The following is a 14,101-nucleotide window of genomic DNA, read 5'->3' as shown; positions in this document are numbered from 1 at the left end:
CCAGCTCTTAGGCCTCCACTGCTGAAAGTAGGTTTCTGGCCTTTGCTTACAATGTTGCGATCCTGCTGGCTGAAGCCCAGGACTAAGGCTGGTTTCTGGGGTTTGGTTTAGCTTCTATATTTGTTACAATGTTCAAACTGCAGGGTCCCAGAGGCCTGCAGCAGCAGGCGGGGAATGTTGGAGTCCTCCCTCACTGAAGCAAGCAAGCCTCATGTTAGTTTCAAGCTGCTTGGCTGCTGGCCGCCATCTTGGCTGGCAGTTAATTTGCATATCGCCCTGATTAGCATATGGGAAGGGTAGCGGAGGTATGGCTAATTACCATGTTTCTCTTTTATTAGCTAGGATACACTAGTAGCCCGATGTACATAATTCGTGCATAGGCGGGTCCCTCATCCTGGCCTGCAACGATGCTAGCATCCCTCGCCGTGGACTCCAGCCCGAGGCTCCTCCCCTCCTCTCCCTCTGTCCACCCGGGCGCAGAATCTGGCCGAGGCGCCTGCCCCCCCCTTCACCCAGCCAGGCACACATGTTCAGCTTTAGAAGTTATTTACTTACTGATGGTTAGTAAATAACCTCTAAAGCTGAACGCGTTGCCATGACTCCAGCATTCCTCGCCATGGACTCCGGCCCCAGGCCCCTCCCCTCCCCTCCTTCGGCGCGGACTCTGGGCTGGCGTTGCAGCAAGCCCAGCATTCCTCGCCGTGGACTCTGGCCCAAGGCCCCTGCTCTCCCTTTCCTCTGCGTGTCCAGGGCGCAGACATTGGACTCGTGTCGCCGTGAGCCCAGCATCCCTCGCCGTGGACTCCGGCCCGAGGCCCCTGCCCTCCCCTCCCTCCGTGCGTTCAGGGCACAGACTCTGGCCTGAGGTCCCTCTCTTCCCCTTTTTCAGCGTGGACTGCAGCCCAAGGCCCCTGCCCTCCCCCCCACCCCCCTCTGCCCAGCTGAGGAGCGGACGCTGGGCATCCCTGGAGGCAGACTCCGCAAGCCCAATGTTCCTCGCCACGGACTCTGGCCTGAGGCCCCTCCCCTCCCCTCCCTCTGCCTGGCCGGAGTGCAGGCCCTGGGTATTCCTTGAAGTGGACTCCGGCTGGAGATCCCACCCCTCCCCTCCCTCCATGCAACTGGTCCAGATGCTGGGCTCATGTTGCCTGGGCAACGCCACCAGTGTCCCATCCCGGCCACTATGGGCGCTGCTATCTTTGTCGCAGGGTGACGGTTAACGAAAGTCCCTGGAGCCCGAGGGCATAGCTAGGCATGTGTGGCTGCACCTCCCCGACCAGCGAAAGTCCCGGGAGCCTACGGGCGTGGCTATGGCCTTGCCTCCCTGGGCTGGTGAAAGCCCTGGGAGCCTGTGGTCACGGCCGCCATAGCCTCCTGGGGCGCTTGACACCTGCGCATGCAAATTAACTGCCATCTTTGGTGGATAATTTGCATAGTCACTTGGATTGGCTGGTGGGCGTGGCTTTAGTGTAGCAGAGGGATGGCTAATTTGCATGTTTGTCTATTATTATATAGCACTAGTGTCTTGGTGCACAGACTTTGTGCACTCAGGCTGGGGTGGTGTCCCCCAGCCTGGCCTGTGCCCTGTCACAGTGCGGGAGCCTGCAGTCCATCGCCCCAAAGAGGTAGACCCCACCCACCCATCCGGGGCTCTTTGATAGATTGCCCAAAGAGGTAGGCTGGAGCTGGGGGAGGCCTGCGGACCTCCACGTGCCTGTGGACCCCCGACCAGGCCAGGCCCACGGTGGAGGGCCCTCTGTGTGCGCCTGTGGATCCCTGGCCAGGACCACAACCAGGTCCCTGACCCTGCAAGTCTCTGCCCACTCACACCTTCTGCGCACACAGTCTGCTGTTGGGTCGTTACTGTGATGGCATCCCGACCAATTTGCATATTACCCTATTATTAGTATAGTATAGATTTGAAGCTGAAATTCTTATGGCAAAAATACAGATTATTCAAATGTAGACGAACATTTGATTTTTCTCCCACTGTAATTTTTAGGGAGAGAAAAATAGATCTGCCTGGCTGGGCGTGGCTTAGTAGGTAAGCGTCGACCTATGAACCAAAAGGTCACAGTTCGTTTTCAGTTAGGCTCGATCCCCAGTGGCTGGTGTGCTCCAGGAGGCAGCCAATCAATGATTCCCTCTCATCATTGATGTTTTTATCTCTCTCTCTTCTCCCTTCCTCTCTGAAATCAATAAAAATATATTTTAAAAAGTAGATCTTACACAAGGAAAAGCTTTTTCCTCCATATAGACAAAAAACCAACTCAAATGAGAACTGGTTATTTGAATTTATAGAATATAGTTCACTTAATTTAAATAATAATAACAACGACTATGCCTTTTATTTCAGAGAATTTGTGAAAAATGCTTGGGCCGATATTGAACGCTTCAAGGAGCAAAAGAACCGTGATTTAAAGGAGGCTCTCATAAGCTATGCAGTCATGCAGATTAGTATGTGCAAAAAGGTGAGTTTTGGTTTCAGTAAAGATAAAGTGCATGCAGAAGTGCTTACAAATTTTTATAAAACTGGCCCTGGCCGAAACCGGTTTGGCTCAGTGGATAGAGCGTCAGCCTGCGGACTGAAAGGTCCCAGGTTCGATTCCGGTCAAGGGCATATACCTTGGTTGCGGGCATATCCCCAGTGGGGAGTGTGCAGGAGGCAGCTGGTCGATGTTTCTCTCTCATCGATGTTTCTGACTCTCTATCTCTCTCCTTTCCTCTCTGTAAAAACTCAATAAAATATATTTAAAAAAAAAAACAAAACAAACAAAAAAAAAAAACTGGCCCTGGCTGGGTTGCTCCCTTGGTTAGAGTGTCATCCCAATATGCCAAGGTTGCAGGTTCGATCCCCAGTTAGGGCACATACACAAATCACCCAATGAATGTATAAATAAATGGGACAACAAATTATGTTTCTCTCTCTCTCTCTCACACACACACACACACATCAATAAACAAAGAAGAAAACAAAACAAAATTTAAACAAACTAATCTTGTTTGACTCAAAGTGTCATTTTCATTTTTAAAGTCTATTCTTCTTCCCTTCCAGAATATTTCCCAATTTATCAACTTAATTTTATTCTTTTCTTTTATTACTTTTTTGTTAATCCTCAGCTGAGGATATTTTTCTGTTGATTTTTACTGAGAGTGGTGGAAGGGAGAGGGAGAGATAGAAATATTGATATGAGACACATCTATTGGTTGCCTCCTGTACACACCCAGACTAGGGCTGGGGAACCTGCAACTGAGATACGTACCCTTGACTGGAATTGAACCTGGGACCCTTCAGTCCTGGAGCCACCCCGCAGGAGCTACAGAGCAATTTGTAGATGGCCGCTATTTATGTTGGGCTTGGAAGTGCCCAGGAAAGGCCAAGCTGTGAAGCAAGGCAGGCTGGTGCTAATACCAGGTCTTGGCCTCTTGTTGACATATATGGGGCACACTGATGCCAGCTGCTGCTTGTTTGAGAGAGTTTGGAAAAGTCTGAAGTTTGAGCCAGGACAGGCCATTCATATCTGCAAACAGCTTGGGTAGAGATGCAAATTGGGTGGGGTCTCAGGGAATCACCAGGGTAGAGCAAACAGTGTGGACCACATTGATGGACATTCAGATACAGCTGCTGGTCAGCTCTGTGACAGGGGAGGTCTTGGCATAGAAACAGCAAACCCTGTGAGCATCCCTGTGTGGGAGAAAGCCACCCCCAAGTTCTTGCTCTGATGCCAGACAATCCAGTTACTCCCCATATGTTCCTGGATACCCCCAAACCACTGCCCCAGCCCTGGAGCGCAGAGGGAGCAAGTCCCAGTAAGTCTGGGCACCGCCCTTTAAGAGGAACTGCTGGGGCTCCAGCAGCCTCCGTGTCAACTCAGCCACAATCCCCACTGGTTTTTACTGCCTGAAGTTATGGGGACTTCTCATTTCAGCACTGGAACCCAGGGCTGAGAGGTTTGTTGTGGAGCTCTTGTTCCTCATGGGAGGCCTCTGCAGCTGAGATATCGCTCCTGATTAAAAAAATGCCACATATGGGTGTCAGACCAGCCCGTTTCCCACTCCCACCTCTCCTAGTAGTCTCAATGTGCTTTCTTTTTAGTTCTCTAATTGTAGGACTTCTATTCAGCTGGTTCTGAGTGATGGTGGTTCTGCTGTATTTTAGTTGTAATTTGTATGTGGTTGTGGGAAGCGGCGATTACATGCAGTTACCTACACTGCCATGTTGGTCAGCCTTTTTGATAGTGAATTTTCTAGTTTGTTGAATCAAGGGGGCTGAGGCTTTTTAAAGAAATACTTGATTTTGAAAATGCCATAAAAACAAAATGTTCATCAAAAAATTTCAAATAATCCAGAAGCATCTTTGCCTCCTGCCCCAAATTCCTGTTAGAAAACTTACCACTGTTATACCTCATGTGTATCCTTTCAGATGTTTTCATATATATACAGTCATTTAGAAAATATACACTTTCCTCTTCCCTAACAAAAACAAGATTGCGTTATATGAGCTAGTGTGCAATGTTTCCAATTGATGTCTCGTGGATTTCTTATTTTGATAGTGCATAAGCTCTATCTTATCCTTTCTAACGAGAAGTACTCTGTTTGTTAGATACTACTTTATCTAGCTAATCTGAGCATTTTAAAGGGTTTTTGTGTATTTTTAAAATTTTGATTTGCTTTTTGTATCCCATCAAGAAAGAAAAAACTAAAAAGATTCTTATTTTTTTCCTATTATTTGAAACTTTGATAAATATAGACACATTTTAACATTTAAATATTAAAATACTAGAGGCCTGGTGCATGGATTCTTGCATCGGTGGGGTGCCTCGGCCTGGCCTGCACCCTCTCGCAATATGGGACCCTTCAGGGGATGTTGGGCTGCTGGTTTCAGCTGGATCCTTGCAGGCCAGGCCGAGGGACCCCACCAGTCCATGATTGGGGCTGGGGAGGGCCGCGGGAGGGCTTCAGGGCGTGTCCAACCCATCTTGCCCCGTCCCGATCGGCTGGACCCCAGCAGCAAGCTAACCTACTGGTTGAAGCGTCTGCCCCCTGGTGGTCAGTGCATGTCATAGTGACTGGTTGAACGGTCGAACAAACGGTCAGACACTTAGCATATTAGGCTTTTGTTTTTATTATATAGTATTTCTTTTTCATAATTTAGTAGTTTATTAGAGACTATGTATCTTGTTTATTTAAAAAATACTTTTGTTTCTACCATTTCTTTAGATTTTACTGTTACATGTCTACAAACATGCCTTTTTATGTAAGCATGTTAAGTATATTATATCTTACTAGAGGCCCGATGCATGGATTCATGCACCAGTGGGGTCCCTCAGCCTGGCCTGCGGGGATCAGTGAGCCTCCGAGCCCCTGCAGCCTGGCCTTACCCGCCAGCTCATTGGGCTCCAGCCTACTGTCTGCGTTGATCCCACACAGCACCAAGTAGTGTGTGAAGTGGCAGGTGGCTGGGGACAAGCCTGAGCTTGGGCTGGTTGCCGTGCTGCTTCTGCTCATCTGGTCCCCCTGTGCCTGCCACCGCCACTGCTTGGGCATGAAGGGGAGTGTCTGCGGGAGAGGCTTGCACTGTTGCAGCTGTGCTCGCCAGCTATGAGCCTGGCGTCTGGCATTAGTCTGTTAGCTGAGCGGCACTCCCACTGTGGGAGTACGCTGACCACCAGGGGGCAGCTCTTGTGATCAGTGTCTGCCCCCTGGTGGCCAGTGCCCATGAGGAGTGAAGGAGTGTGTGTGTACACACACCCACACACACACACACACACACACACTAGGCCTGGTGCACGAAATTTGATACACTGGGGGAGGGTCCCTCAGCCCAGCCTGCCCCCTCTCTCAGTCAGAGAGTCCTCAGGGGATGTCCTACTGACAGCTTTGGTCTGCTCCCCGTGGGGAGCGGGCCTAAGCCGCAATCTGGCCTCTCTCTGCGGGAGGCCACCAGGCTGATCAGGGGAAGGTGCCGCCCCCATCACCCCACTGCTGCTGCTGCTGCCACAGCTGCTGGCCCTCGGCCCTCGCAGCACCAAGGTGTTTTCATCAACATGGATTCCAGTCCCTTCACCACAAAAAATGACAACTTTCTTTAGGCATTTTCAAGATGTCTTTCATAGGATATGACATTTCTTTCTTTCTTTTTTATCCTCCCTGAGAATATTTTCCCATTGATTTTTAGGGAGCATGGAAGAGAGAGGGAAAGACAAAGAGAAACATCAATGTGAGAGGGACACATCGATTGGTTGCCTCCTGCATGAGCCCTGACTTGGGCCTGCAGTGCAGCAGCCGCAGGGTCTGCTGATCAGGCCCTGCCTCTCTCTCCGGGCCCTTGCAGCAGCCACGGGGGCTGTTGATCAGGCCCTGCCTCTCTCTCTGGGTCTTGCAGCAGCCATGGGGGGCTGCTGATCAGGTCCTGTCTCTCCAGGCCTCACAGCAGCTGCGGCAACTGCTGATCAGGCCCTCCCTGGGGGAGGTCCCTGGCGCAGCCCCATCCCTGATGCTGCAAGTCCCTGCCCACCTGCACCTGCTGTGCACACAGCCTGCTGATCGGTCGTTATTATGATGGCATCCCGGACAATTTGCACATTCCTCTATTATTAGTACAGATTAGCTTTGTACTTAGTAGCTTGCCAGAACCATTGAGAGGGATTCAGTAATTTAGTACATAATTGGTTTCTATCAAAACATCAGTTAATAGAGTAATAATTTAATAATTCATTAATTTATATTTAATTGTTAGACTAATAAGATGTTAGTCTTTTTTTCAAATATTATATAGAAAAACTGAATGAAAACATTTTTGCTTTATAAATAGAAACATAAGGATATGTGATATGAGTAAATGAGTTTATGTTTTGAACCTTAAAAACTCAGTTTTGAAAAAGAAGTAGTAGGAGTTCTGTCTGCATTTTGAAGAGAGGCTCATACAAATGATTTTCCTACTTTTTTAGACATTCACTTATATTAGCTATTACCAGAAAGTGTCATAGTTGCTGGACTTGTTAATTATTCCAAAAAGCAAAACATAGCATACCAGGAAGCCAAATACGTGGGCTTTCAGGATCCTTTCAAATTCACAGTTTAAAGTTCTTTTTGTGTTTGCTTCTAAGGGAATTCAAGTTTGGACCAATGCTAAGGAATGCTTTAGCAAGATGTAATCCTGTGAAATGAATTTCTCTTCAATCAAAGTGCCCCAAAACAGAAGCACAAGTAAATAAATAATAATTTAAGTTGCTACCCAGTCTACACAAAAATATATAAGTTGACTAAATTCAGCTGTCTTTAATTTGATTGTAGTTGTATTTATATAGCACAAAAAGATGTATTTTAGTGAAGATTAAATATTATAATTTGAGGTTTTGGGGACTGGTGCTGATTCCAAAAAGTTAATTTGATAAAATATACCAACAGATTGTCAGGCTTCTGAACCAATGACTGAGTGTCAAGATGTTGGGTAATTTCTAGATGTTCATTTTAATTCCAGCTGTTTTAGATCTGTTTATGTAGAGAGTTTTTCCCTAAGATTGAATTCCTATCTTTACTTGGTAAGACTCACTGATCCGTTGTAGGGGGTTATTTTTTCTTGCCTTATAGTTGAGCTGTTTGGTTTGACAAAGCTCAGCAGAAACTTAGTGTGCAATCTAAGATTTTCTCTCACATTCATTGATGCCCCCTATAACATTTGCATACACTAGAAAATGCCTTTAATTTGTGTTTTACCAGAATTTTGATACTGGTCAGAAATTTTATACTGCCAACAAAGAAGACTGAACTTCTCAGATATATAACGGAATACGTTGTTATGATCTAGGAACTGCTATAATAGAATTGTGTATGTTACATAAAAGCATTAAATTCTTCTCAAATAATTCCTAACCTCAGTGATGAGCCTAAATTTACTCTGCTTGGCTCTCTACACATGGCATTTCAGGGTACAAGATGTATGTAGCATTTCAATGTATGAGATATGTAGTGCACATATGTGTTCGTATCTTCATTATTAGCATCCTTCTTTCCTATTGCTTGGCTGTAATTTTTGTAAAGGTAAATTATATTGTTTTTTGATGTGTTTTTGTGGTATATGTTCAGAAGCCAAGCACCCTCAGTTTGCTAGCTTTGCAGAATCTTCGATGTCTCATTAATTATGTAAAAAAAAGTTCCCCAGTACTGTTCAACATTTGACTTTTTTACGTGTTCAAAATGTTGCTGGATTTTTGTGCTGTTTGCCAAACTTATACAATAAATAAATGAAGTATTGTGCTGATTTTCATACGATTTCTATTGTTTTAATAGAGTGATCTATATATATTAGTAGCTGATGCCCTGTGAAAAAATAATACATGCCATATTATGTTTTGAAGTGTTTAATTATATAAATTTGTCTTATGGCAAAAATGTTGGGTTTTAAAAAATATATATTGAAATGAGATGATTTTTTAAATTTTACTTATTTTTTAAAGAGAAATTTGTTAGAAGCAAAAGTTATCTTTCATTCCATTGAATTATGTCATCTCTTGACCCATGAACTTAAGTAGCTTTCCATTTGGCATTTAAAAATCAAAAGCCTCCCCACTCCCTACAACCCCCTCTCCCGCCCCCCAACTAACCTGGTGCTAATGTAAAATGTATTCAGTTGTTTCCTACTAGCTGACTAAATTTGTTTCTTTTTGGTGTTGTTAATCTTCATTCAAAGATATTTTTTTCCATTGATTTTTTTTTTAAAGAGAGGGAGGGAGGGAGGGAGGGATAGAGGGAGACAGAGAGAGAGAGAGAGAGAGAGAGAGAGAGAGAGAGAGAGAGCGCGATTGTTGTTGTTATCCTCACCCAATGGTATTTTTTCCATTGCTTTTTAGAGAGAGAGGAAGGGAGGTAGGAAGAGAGAGAGAGAGAGAAACATCTATGTGGGAGACACATTGATTGGTTGCCTTTGGAATGTGCCCAGACCACAGCCAGCTGGGATCAACCTGCAACCCAGGTACCAGGTATGTGCCCTTCACCAGGAATTGAGACCCTTTGGTGCATGGGCTGATGCTCCAACCACAGAGCCACACCTGCTAGGGCTAGCTGACTTAATTTGATAATGCCATTGTTACTTATGATTTCAAAGATGAATTAGGAAAAATATTTTATTATGGTCTCTAAAATATACAGACATTCATTTGGTTGTATGTATATTTAACTAGGTATATCTTGACTTGGATTGATTTTGAAAAATTCATATCACAATCATTCCTTTAAAAAAAAAACTCTCTTAAAGGAGTTTTATGAGGGATATGATTTTTGGTACTATCCACAATAAGGATAAAGAAAATAAAATACATATGCAGTAACACTTTCAGTATTTAAAAATTAGGACTCAAAATGAATTATGAGAAGGGGGGGGGGGTGTTAGATTTCCAAAGGCAAATATAAAAAGATAGTGTAAGCAGTAACTAAGGAAAAATTATTCATTACATTAATTGAAATACTTAGTAACAAGAAGATTCCATCTTGACAGTGTATGCAATCAAAGCATTAAAATTAACTGAAGTTATACTTTCATTTGCATCCAGAAACTTGAGTATGGATGAATGAGTCACTTGTAATTATAACATAGTATCCAAAACAGGAACTGAGGATTTTTAAAATCCAAGCATCCTTAGAATAAACACACACCCAGCTTGGGATGGAATGAAAAATCCAAGAGTTATGTAACAGCAATGTTAGACTTTCAACATCCTTATCACTCTAGATTTATATGCATACTTTCCTTCTGGGTAAACTTTACTGATTCTCCTAAGAAATGTTCACTAAAAAAGATTTAGTAATTTCTTTAAAGGTTGAATAACCATAGAAATTCTATATAATAAAAGCTTAATATGCCACTTGATCAGACTGTCGCTATGACATGCACTGATCACCAGGGGGCAGACACTCAATGCAGGAGCTGCCCCCAGCCTGTAGGCCCCAGGCCAGCCAAGGTGGGTACCAGCTGGGGCTCCCCAATATATTTACATATTTGAAAGGAAAAAGAAGCAAGAGAAATATAAACAAATTAAATCCAGAGTAAGTAGAAGAAAGGAAATATTAAAAGAGCAAAAATCAGAGTTAACACATTGCGGATGGATCACAAGAATTTTCGCTTCATTTTACACAGTGTTTTACAAAGTATGCTTTAAAAAGATATTAGCTTGTAAAAACATGTAATAAATAACTTAAAAATGCAACAAGTATTTAATTTTAAAGGGTGCCTTTAACATTTATGTAAAACTAGAGGTCCGGTGCACAAAAATTTGTTCACTCGGGGTTGTTCCTCAGCCCAGCCTATGCCCTCTTGCAGTGTGAGACCCCTTGAAGGATGTCCACCTTCTGGCTTAGGCCTGCTCCCTGGGGGGATTGGGCCCAAGCTGGCAGTCAGACATCCTTCTGGCAGCCCGGCAGCCCTCGGGGGATGTCCACTTACCAGCAGGGAGCAGACCTAAGCTGCAGTCGGACATCCTTAGTGCTTCTGAGGAGTCAGGAGAGGCTCCCGCCACCACTGCTATGCTGGCAGCCATCAGCCTGGCTTCTGGCTGAGCAGAGCTCCCCCTGTGGGAGTGCACTGACCACCAGGGGACAGCTCCTGCATTGAGCATTTGCTCCCTAGTGGTCAGTGTGTATCATAGTGACCAGTGATTCCCAGTCGTTCTGCTGTTAGGGTCAATTTGCATATTGCCCTTTTATTATATAGGATTTTTTGGTACTCATTCAATAGAAACTTATCTGGCCAGTAGGTAAAGCTAGCAATAAAACTACTGGTTCACCATGTGTTAACAAAGCCAAAAGTTGGTTCTTTGAGAAGATTAAGTTAAACTTCTAGCAAAACTGGATGAAAAGAGAAAACACAAATTATCCCTATCAGAAATGAAATGGGGGATGTTGTTATAGATCTTATAGACATTAAAAGGGTAATATAGAAGATTATGAACAACTTTAAACCAATAAATTACATGAAGTCAATGAATTCCTTGAAAAATATAGCCTACTAAAACTGATATAGATGAAATAGAAAATCTGAATAACTTTATATCAAAGAAATGTATTATCAAAAATCTTTCTACAAAAGAAAACTCTAAGGTTCAGATGGCTTCACCGGTGAGTTCTAACATACATTTAAGGAAGAAAAGGCTTTAATTCTACACAGACTTTTAGAAAACGGAAAAGGGAATACTTCTCAATCTTTTTTTACAATTGAGGTAACATTGGTTTATAACATATAAGTTTCAAGTGTACAATATTATATTCGATATCTATACTATAGCATGCTCACCATCAAAAGTATGTCGCCCTAACCGGTTTGGCTCAGTGGATAGAGCGTCAGCCTGTGGACTGAAGGGTCCCAGGTTTGATTCCGGTCAAGGGCATGTACCTTAGTTGTGGGCACATTCCCAGTGGGGGGTGTGCAGGAGGCAGCTGATGTTTCTAACTCTCTATTCCTCTCTTCCTTTCTGTAAAAAAATCAATAAAATAAGTTTAAAAAAAAAGTATCATGTCGGCTGCCGCTATGAGGCCCAGCAGCTGCTCTGCTTCCTGCTGCTGCTCTGTTCCCCAGGCGCCCACACTCCGGTCCGAGAACCCTCGGGAGGCCAACTCGCCATCATGGATCCTCTGTCCGAAGCAAATGATACTTTTGCCATAAATCTTTTGAAAAAGCTGGGTGAAGACAAATCAAAAAATATGTTTTTCTCGCCTTTCAGTATCTCCTCTGCCCTGGCCATGGGGGCAGGTGGAGACACTGTGGCCCAGATGGTCCAGGCACTTTATTTCAGTAAAAGTGGTGGCAGAAGTGAAGATGTCCACCAGGGCTTCCAGACGCTCCTCGCCGAGGTTAACAGGGCTGGCATGCAGTACTTGCTTAGAACTGCCAACAGGCTCTTCAGAGAAAAGTCCTTTGATTTCAACTTATCTTTCAAAGATTCCTGCCTCAAATTCTACCAAGCAGAGATGGAAGAGCTTGACTTCTTCAAAGCTGCAGAGGAGACTAGAAAACATATCTATACCTGGGTAGCTAACAAGACAGAAGGTAAAATTACAGAGTTGCTGCCTCCAAATTCAGTTAATCAGACTACTCCTCTGGTTCTTGTGAATGCCATCTACTTCAAAGGAAACTGGGACAGCCAGTTTAGCAAGCACCAAACCCAGAAGAGACAATTTAAAGTTAGCAAGAATGAGCAGAAACCTGTGCAAATGATGTTTAAAAAATCTACCTTTAATATGACCTATGTCAGAGAAATATTCACCAAAATTCTGGTGCTGCCATACGTTGGCAAAGAGCTAAACATGATCATCATGCTTCCCGCTGAACATGTCGACCTGGAAACGGTGGAAAAGCAGCTCACCTATGAGAAATTCATAGAATGGATCAGGCCAGATATGATGGATGAAGAAGAGGTGGAAGTGTTCCTCCCTAGATTTCAAACTGGAGGAGAATTACGACATGAAGGATGTCCTTTACTCTATGGGCATGACCGATGCCTTTGAGGAGGACAAGGCAGACTTCTCTGGAATGTCGTCAGGGAGAGACCTGTGTCTGTCCAAGGTCATTCACAAGTCCTTTGTGGAGGTCAACAGGGAAGGCACAGAGGCTGCGGCTGCCACCGCCAGCATCATGATCCTTTGATGTGCAAGAATCACGCCCAGGTTCTGTGCTGACCACCCCTTTCTTTTCTTTATTCAGCACAGCAAAACCAATGGTATTCTGTTCTGTGGCCGATTCTCCTCCCCTTAGGAAAATGGTCAACACTGCCTGTAGCCCTTCTCCTGTCTCCTGCTGACCCACTCCTCTGGCACTTCACAGTGTGCCTGAACCCAACAATGAAGGGCCTAGTTTTGAAGTTCAGAAAAGAAAAAAAGTATCATGTCCATCCATTACCACACAGTTGGCTCCCTTTACCCATTTCCTCTTCTCTGGTAACCACCAATCAGTTATCCATATCTATGAGGGTTTTTTGGTTTTTGTTTGTTTATTTTTTTTAATAGTCCACATATGATTTTTGTCCTTTTTTTTCTTCTTTTAAATATGAAACACTTCACGAATTTGCATGTCATCCTTGCACAGGGCCATGCCAGTCTCTGTATCGTTCCAGTTTTAGTGTATGTGCTGCCGAAGCAAGTGCTAATTTTTGTCCTTTTCCATCTAACTTATTTCACTTAGCATAACACCTGTTGCAAATGGCAGTGTTTCATCTTTTTTAAAAAATTATTATTTTTTAATCTTTATTGTTGAGAGTATTATAGATGTCCCCTATTTTTTTCCCCCTCCACCTGGCTGCCACCCTGCCCCAGGCCTTCACCACCATTTTATCTGTGTCTATAGGTAATGCATATATACATATAAGATATTTGGTTAATCTCTTCCCAACCCCTTCCTGCCCCCCTTCCCTCTGAGATTCGTCAGTCTATTCCAGGTTTCCATGCCTCTAATTCTAATTTATTCAGTTTATTTTGTTCATTAGATTTCTTCATTTATTTTGATTTTTAGATTCAATTGTTGATAGGATATGTGTTGCCATTTTATTGTTCATATTTTTTATCCTACTCCTTCTCTTTCTCCTCCTCGCCGCCCTCCTCCTCCTTCTTTTCCTATTCCTTCTACTCCTTCTCTCCCTTCTCCTCCTCCTCTTCCTCCTCCTTCTTTTCCTTCCTCTTTCTCCTCCTCTTCCCTGTCATCCTCCTCCTCCTCCTTCTTTTCCCTCTTCTTTCTTCCTCTTCTTAAAGAATACCCTTAAACATTTCATATAATACTGGTTTTGTGGTGATGAACTCCTTTAGCTTTTTCTTGTCTGTGTAGCTCTTTATCTGACCTTCAATTCTAAAAGATAGCTTTGCTAAGTAGACTAATCTTGGTTCTGTAGGTCCTTGCTATTCATCACTTTGAATATTTCTTGCCACTCCCTTCTGGCCTGCATAGTTTCTGTTAACTCATTTGACAGTCATATGAGCATTCACTTGTAGTTAACTAACTGCTTTTCTCTTGCTGCTTTTAAGATTCTCTCTTTGTCTATAGCCCTTGGCATTCTAATTATGATGTGTCTTGGTGTGGTCCTCTTTGGATTCCTTTTCTTTGGAACTCTGTGCTTCCTGG

The 14,101-nt window shown here is 43.9% G+C and overlaps 2 protein-coding genes across 3 annotated transcripts in view; both read left to right on the top strand.

Annotated features, from left to right (window-relative positions):
• SNX4 (sorting nexin 4) overlaps window positions 1–8,269 on the top strand; it is a 64,985-nt gene extending 56,716 nt beyond the window's left edge. For both annotated transcript variants that reach the window (XM_006775006.2, XM_015571324.1), the window contains 2 exons: window positions 2,357–2,471; window positions 7,110–8,269. In XM_006775006.2, the coding sequence (XP_006775069.1) occupies window positions 2,357–2,471; window positions 7,110–7,157 (163 nt within the window). In that variant the 3' untranslated portion in view covers window positions 7,158–8,269. The remainder of the gene's footprint in view (window positions 1–2,356; window positions 2,472–7,109) is intronic.
• Window positions 8,270–11,498: 3,229 nt separating this feature from the next.
• LOC102772537 (serpin B6-like) lies at window positions 11,499–12,856 on the top strand. Its single transcript, XM_015571325.1, is given in 2 exon segments — window positions 11,499–12,429; window positions 12,431–12,856. Coding segments are annotated over 2 exon segments (1,128 nt in total). The 5' UTR covers window positions 11,499–11,616; the 3' UTR covers window positions 12,746–12,856.
• The last annotated feature ends 1,245 nt before the right edge of the window (window positions 12,857–14,101 follow it).

This window comes from Myotis davidii, unplaced genomic scaffold (genome assembly GCF_000327345.1).
Source record: "Myotis davidii unplaced genomic scaffold, ASM32734v1 scaffold9, whole genome shotgun sequence".
In the NCBI taxonomy this organism is placed as follows: Eukaryota; Metazoa; Chordata; class Mammalia; order Chiroptera; family Vespertilionidae; genus Myotis; species Myotis davidii.
This window is presented reverse-complemented; position numbering and strand designations above follow the sequence as displayed.